We start from the raw sequence: 7708 nt of genomic DNA on the forward strand, positions 1-7708 counted from the left end.
CTTGAGATATCTTGAAAATATGAACCACAGAGTTACTAGGATTTTTTCAACTGTACTACCAAGATGTACAGAGTTATGACTATTTTAGAGTTGCTGTCTTTAAAGGAAGTTTAGATATGTACAATCTGTGTGCACTCACCACAACAAAACAATAGTTTTTCACAATATGAGTCATTAAAACATTTTTACTTTGTGCCCATTTTGCATGTGATGACACTGACCATTCATCTACAGTTACCTGGCCTTGGTGACAGCTCTGGCCTGTGGTGCAGATTGGGTGTTCATCCCAGAGATGCCTCCAGATGAACAATGGGAGGAGCATCTGTGCAGAAGACTGACAGATGTAAATGTTTTACTTTGCATCATCAAAACCATGTTTATTTTGGCTTCATCTTCAATTTGTAACCTGCTCCTCCTTAGCAAAGAGGCCGTGGCTCCCGATTGAATATTATCATTGTTGCAGAGGGAGCGATTGACCGCAAAGGTAAACCCATTACCTGTGACCACGTCAAACAGGTCAGTGTCTCAGTATAACTGATCATGTGGTTCAGTCACATTTCAGCCAGATTACTCATAAATTGTGCATGTTTCCAGCTGGTGTCAAAGAAGCTAGGCTTTGACACCCGAACCACCGTCCTAGGCCACGTTCAAAGAGGAGGAACTCCTTCTGCTTTTGACAGAATCTTGGTAATACCTCAATAAACCTCTTTAATCTGTTCAACGATTAATCTTTATTTTTTCTCCTTAAAATCAGTCTGATTTTCTGACTGTCTCTCTGACTCTATCACTGGTATGATTCAGGCCAGCAGGATGGGTGTGGAGGCAGTTATGGCTCTACTCGAGGCCACACCAGAGACTCCTGCCTGTGTGGTCAGCTTGTCTGGAAACATGGCCATCAGGCTCCCTCTCATGGAGTGTGTGCAAGTTGTAAGTCAACATGCATGATAAAAAAATAAAAAATTGCTGGATGAACGTGACATTAACCCTGGGAGGTATGCACTTCCCAGACAAGTAAGCACCAAGTGGCTTCAGGTTGAAAGTTTTATATAATTGTTGATAGCATTTCTTCAACTGCTTCCAGACTAAAGACGTCACGACAGCCATGGCTGAAGGGCGCTACGACGAGGCAATAAAGCTCAGGGGAAAGTGAGGCATGCATCTTTCTGTGTGTTTTTTAAAATCTGATGCCTTGTGATTTGTTTCAAATGTCTGCTCATTTTCTGGGGCAACAGGAGCTTTGAGAACAACTGGACCACTTACAAAATGCTGGCCCACGTGCACCCTCCAGAAACAAAGGTCAGGAACCAGATTATCACCGTTATAGCTCAAAACGATTCTCTCAGTTCTCACTTTTGACTTTGACCTGACAGGTATCTTTGTGAATTTATCTTTACCAGAGTAATATCAACATTGCCATTCTGAACGTGGGAGCTCCGTGCGCAGGAATGAATGCTGCAGTACGAGCAGCTGTCAGGACCGGGCTCCTTCAGGGTCATCAAATGCTGGCAGTGCATGAAGGCTTTGATGGCTTGGCACATGGAATGGTAATATATATGAACACAAATAATGAGTGGATCAAAATTGCTTGGACTTTGAATATTTTTAACACAACCAAGAAATCCTGAGATTAAGGTTATTGTTTAGGAATTATGTGATTCTTATGAGATCTTCTTTACATGACTTACACAGATTGAGCCTATCGGCTGGTCTGGAGTGGCAGGATGGACTGGAAAGGGAGGATCCATGCTGGGCACAAAGAGGTGAGCCATTTCAGTGCAGTACTGATGACTGATGAGTGTTCACTGAATTTCATGAAGATTGGCAGAGTTCATTTAACATAAACTTTGCTAATATTATGTTCTACCATGTCACCTCTATTTGTTTTAAAGAACTCTGCCCAGTGAGTTTATGGAGGAGATCAGTCTAAACATCACCAAGTTCAACATCCATGCTATTGTCATTATTGGAGGCTTTGAGGTAAACAGTTCTTCACTTTTATTATTTTGGTGGCAGATTGTTCTTTTTTTCATATCAGCAGAGAAGCTTAATAATAATAACTGGATGATCTCTGCCTGATTCCAGTTCCATATTTTCGTGTTTTCAATTTTTTTTTTTATGAATATTGTTTCCTTTATAAGCCTCTTGTGCTTTAGTGTTTGTGTTTTGTTCCTGTATTTAATAGTTTGTTCCTGTAATTTGTGTTTTAGTGTCAACTTTTGTTAAAACCTGTTCCATTTCCATGTAACTCCCTCAAACCCAAGCAACAAATAATCCCATCAGTAAAACCTTCTGGGTCAAACTGATCCAGTGAGCCAATTGTATTTTTTCCAGATGCTAACCTGAAAGACGCTATCAAATCAAGGGTTGACTGAAGCTGTGTCCCAATCCAACGGCTGAATACTATGAAGGATGCAGCCGTTGCATTGGGACACAGCTTGAGTTTTGGATGTCCGGGTTTCATTTTGTCAGCTTTTTCAGTGTTGCTGAAGAGCCAGCAGGTCAGCTAACAGTGGTTTCTGAAGGTGACTTCGGGAATTCAACGTAGTTCATGTAACAAGTGTTTGGTTTTGGAAAGGTCTACAAAAAATATATATAATAGTTGTTGAGGGTCGTTTTTAATTGTGTTTTGTACAATTTTTGCAATTTCTCTGCAATTAACTCTAAATTGTCCCTAGGTGTGAGTGAGAGAGTGAATGGTTGTTCATCTCGTTTGTCTCCATGTGTCCCTGTGATGGACTGGAGACCCGTCCAGGGTGTCCCCTGCCTCTCACACAGTGATGGCTGGACATGGGCACCAGTGATCCCCACAACCCGAAAAGGAAGAAGCGGGTAAAAATAATAGATGGATGAATGGTTAACAACAGTTTTAAACACATCCATCCTTTTTTAACCTGCTTTTTATTTCTGGGTTACAAAAGCTAATGCCTGTCTCCAATGGTCATTGTGTGAGAGGCAAGATACGTCCTGGACAAGTTGCAAGTCCATCACATACAGTGACATACAGCCATTCACACTCTCACCCACGGCTAGGTACAATGTAAAGTTACCAAACAACCGACGCTTTTGGTCTGTGAGAGGAAACTGGAGTGTTTCTTTTAAACATACTTTATAAATAAACTTTACTTACTTTGTCAAATGGCTTTATGAGCAATGTCTGTATACATCAACCAGTAATAATTGGGGTCAAAAATCTTTGTGATATTTATTTTGTTGGTTGAAAGAAAAAAAAAGTGAACCAATAAGCTGTAATACTTTGGAATCATACAGAAAAGTTTTTTTTTTAAAAAGGCCCACTAGCTGCAAATTAACATAAACTTATGTATCCAAATTTCAGCGCTTATTTTCAATAAATGGTCTCATGATTCTAATGCTGTTGACCTTTAGCTGTCCCTTCATCAGGTGTTGCCACGGCAAGTGAACTCACATGATAGATTTGGCAATTGTTTTAAAAGTTATTTGTTACTTTCTCTTAAACAGGCCTTTCTGGGGGGTTTAGAAATGGTGCAAGGTAGAGAGAAGTATGAGGAACTATGTGTTCCTCTTGTTGTTATTCCTGCGACCGTCTCCAACAATGTCCCGGGCTCAGACTTCAGTATTGGCACTGACACTGCCCTCAACACCATAACCATGGTAAAACTTTTCACTGATCCCAAAGTAATCGTAAAATTATCAGCTCCTTTTCACTCCATTAATCTACCATCACATATTCACATTTTGCAGACATGTGACAGGATCAAGCAATCTGCTGCTGGCACCAAGAGAAGAGTGTTCATTGTCGAGACCATGGGAGGATATTGTGGCTACCTGGCAACCTTGGCTGGGTTAGCATCTGGAGCAGACGCAGCCTACATTTATGAGGAGCCGTTCAACATTCATGACCTTGAGGTGCGTCTGTGTGCCTTCTTATGAACAGATAAAAGAGATTAAGCAAAAACAATGGCATCCATCAGGAAGAATTATCTGGATCCTTTTAAACCAGTTGACTTGTACGTAGGTGAATGTGGAGCATCTGGTGGAGAAGATGAAGACCACGGTGAAGAGAGGGCTCATTCTGAGGTTTGATGGAGTTCCTTTGACCCCCTTTGTTTTCAAATTGTAAACTTAAGGTTCATGTTTTTTCTATTGTTCTGTTTTAGAAATGAGAAGTGCAACGCAAACTACACCACTGACTTTATCTTCAACCTGTATTCAGAGGAGGGCAAGGGTGTTTTCGACTGCAGAAAAAATGTCCTTGGTCATATGCAGCAGGTCTGCTTCTTCTGTTCATTCTGCCAGTCGTCATTCTTGTCAACATTTTTGCTAGCAATTTACAATAAATCTTCTTTATTAGGGTGGAACACCCACTCCTTTTGACAGGAACTTTGGCACAAAGATGGGGATGAAGTCTGTTCTTTGGTTGACTGAGAAGATGAAGGAATGCTATAGACATGGTAAGAGCCTGAAGCAAATAAAAATATAATGACGGTGGCTGTTCTAATGTTCACATCCTTTGTGCTGACATAACCTCTGCTTTCAAATCCAACTTCCAGGTCGCATCTTTGCCAACTCTAAAGATTCAGCCTGTGTCCTGGGAATGAGGAAACGAGCTTTGGTGTTCCAGCCTTTGGCAGAACTTAAAAATGAGACTGACTTTGAGTGAGACTTTATTTGAATACCTGCCTTTGCTTGATATCTACTCTCATTAGCACTGCCACTTTATGATCACTACAATTTATAGCAACATAAAATGTATTTTTTTTGGTTGAGTCCATAGAACTTATTCTAGATTTGAGGTGGAGAATAAAATTGGTGTATAAAGCAAGTTTACATTTAGAGCCAAGGCTGAATGTTGCACATAAGTAACATGTTGGTCTAATTGTGCCCTTATGAAGTTTTTGTGTAAAACATTTAGCTAATAACCCTCATTGTCTAAGTTCATATTTCTGAATATATTCAAACAAAAAGTCAGTTATTGCCTTCTGGTTGGTGAAGAGGGTAATATTGTGTTTGCATGTGTTTGTGTGATTTTAACCAAACTTGCAGAAAGCTATTTATTTTATGTCTACAACTGTTTTTAACTCAATTGGAATTACCTCGAGCTGACCTTAAAAACACAAAATGATGTTCTCTATCTCGGTCAATTCTTCAGACACTGACTTGGTGTGGTAGTAGTTAAGGCTTATCTCCAGCCCACGTTCTGACTGCTAACAGATTGCACAAGATCTGTTTTAAATATTTTGATATTATCTATTTGGAGTCAACTTTTTTAGCAAAATATATATAAAAAACTAGATGGATTAAAAATAAAACTTTCAGGAAATGATCATTGAATACACAAATAAAACTGATTAACTTGTGGAGCCAACACAAATTAAGATGGCTTCCAAGGTTTACCGACTTTAACATAAAAATAGCAATACTTCAGGCAGTTTTACACATTTGTAAGGCGTTCAGCAATTTCCTAATTTTATTATTATTATTAAACTGCATCATTTTATCAGCAAAAGGTTCTTTGAACAGAAGAATGCTTGTTCTGCAACCTGTGACATCTGTCAGCTTCAGATAATTCACTTCACATATCTACACTTTAGATGTATATTTTAAAAAGTCTGCTTGCCTGTGATCAATTTTCCAGATTCTTTTTTGTTTTCTCTTCGCCCTTTTTGACTGATGAAAACTGTCATTTTCAGACATCGTATTCCAAAGGTCGAGTGGTGGATGAGGTTGAGGCCCATCTTGAAGATCCTGGCCAAGTACAAGATCAACCTGGACACCTCGGAGAAGGCTGCAATGGAACATGTCATCAAGAAGAGAGGCGTAGTTCCTGTTTCTCAATAGCCTTTCTGTGGGATCATCATGTTCCAGGCTTTAGTTTCTTGTTTTCCTTTAAAGCACTTTGTAAACTTTGTGCAATATGAATAAAGACGTGCAAAAATAATCTTACAATACAAAGTCAAATATCACATGTGGTTGTTTATTTTCATCCATCCATCTTTACACACTTCTTCCTTTTCGGATCATGGGGGTCAGTGGTGCCCATGCATGTCCTGCAGTCACTGTGAGAGGCGGGGGACACCCTGGACAGGTCTCCAGTCCATCACAGGGACACAGAGACAAACGAGACATACAACCATTCACTCTCTCACTCACACCTAGAGACAATTTGTTTACCAATCAGTCTAACATGCACGTTTTTGGTCTGTGGGAGGAAAGAGGAGTACTTGGAGAAAACCCATGCAAGCACAGAGAGAAAATGCAAACTCCACCGAAAGGCCCCCGACAGGGATTCAATCCAGCGACCTTCTCACTAAGAGGCAGAAGCTCTATCAACTGCAACACCAAGTAGTTTATTTTATTTTATTATATTTTATTCATTTATTTATTTATTTTTGCAGAAAAATATAATAGTGTTGTGAAGTATGACGTGATTTAACCATTTTTGTTATTGAAAAAGGTCTTCACTCCAAGAAACCCATTATAAAACTTCATACAATGCTTAGAAATTGTTTGTGGTTAGAGTACTTGTTCTCCATTGCAAGAGTTGGGGGTTCGATTCCACCAGAAGTCACATGCAGAAGTGTTCCTGGGCAAGACACAATGAACCCCTCATTGCGTCAGCTGTGTGTCCCATGGGCATATGAATGTGATTTAAAAGCACTCTTTATAGATATAGTAGGGTGCTGTGGGTAAATGAGGGCACAGATCGTAGTGTTAAGTGCTTTGAGTATATTGATAAGATAGAAAAGCACTGTATTAGTGCAGTCCATTTACCATTTATCATACGTCTGACCATTTGCAGTTCATACTAGTAATTATTGAATAGGTTTACACTAAAAAATAAAATGAAATACTTGCAGTTTCTTCAAAAAGCAAAACAACAAAACACTTTTATTTTAAAGCAAAACATATATTTAATATCTTGACTCACCCCTCATTTTATTGGAGCTTTATTTTCCTGTAATCTTTTTTTTTTTTAATCAAAATCAGTGGTTTTCAAAGCTTTCTCTCAATGTATTTTTCTGTTTATTCTGATCTAATTATTTCAGGTCACTAAACTCTACCTATTCATGGTAAGCTGAACATAAACTCAAGAAATGGGACTCAACTTGGAAAAACAATTTAATTTGTGTATTATGGGATAATATCATTCATTTAGAGACATAAGTTATGCTTGTTTCTTTTGATGCATTTGGAGGTAAAAGCACAAATGTGCAGCATTTGTCAGGCATCAAATAGCTTCATGACATTAACAAGGTGATTTGCAAAAAATTTTAGGCCAATGTTTAGGCCTAGATGGATCAGCTGAAGGATGATGCATCTCTCTGTTATATTGGTTATTTTTCTTATTCTCAAAGCAACAAGTTCAAACACTGCTCATCTTAGGAATGCTACTGTATATATATATATATATATATATATATTTTTTTTTTTTTTTTGCTTGTTCTATTTCCTCTTCTTTTTTGTAATAAACTGTTTGACTTTTTTCAAAGATGCAACAGGAAAGATTGTGGAAAATCGTTATTTTGTCAGGCTTCTATGTACCTTAAAGATACAAATGAATAAATGAGAAATAAAAAGGATCAAAACCAAACACTTTAATGAAGCTGACTAAAAACGGAAAATAAATCTAATTTAACTTTAAGAGCAAACACAAGAATACAAACCCTGGCTTCTTTGAAATAAAATTTAAAAGAATCAAGGAGGATTTGAAGACTTGTACACAGCCTAC

At 38.4% G+C, this 7708-nt stretch overlaps 1 protein-coding gene across 1 annotated transcript; it reads left to right on the forward strand.

Annotated features, from left to right (window-relative positions):
* Window positions 1-234: 234 nt before the first annotated feature.
* Window positions 235-5942, forward strand: pfkmb (phosphofructokinase, muscle b; the record flags this gene model as incomplete). The annotated part of the gene is given in 16 exon segments (XM_037679592.1): window positions 235-343; window positions 421-516; window positions 595-687; window positions 802-927; window positions 1082-1146; window positions 1233-1296; window positions 1398-1544; window positions 1690-1760; window positions 1890-1977; window positions 3478-3630; window positions 3721-3885; window positions 3995-4056; window positions 4137-4248; window positions 4331-4430; window positions 4530-4635; window positions 5670-5942. Coding segments are annotated over 16 exon segments (1705 nt in total), but the record flags the coding sequence as incomplete, so codon positions are not given.
* Between the last annotated feature and the right edge of the window lie 1766 nt (window positions 5943-7708).

Source organism: Nematolebias whitei, chromosome 7 (assembly GCF_014905685.2).
Source record: "Nematolebias whitei isolate Nwh7 chromosome 7, NemWhi1, whole genome shotgun sequence".
In the NCBI taxonomy this organism is placed as follows: domain Eukaryota; kingdom Metazoa; phylum Chordata; class Actinopteri; order Cyprinodontiformes; family Rivulidae; genus Nematolebias; species Nematolebias whitei.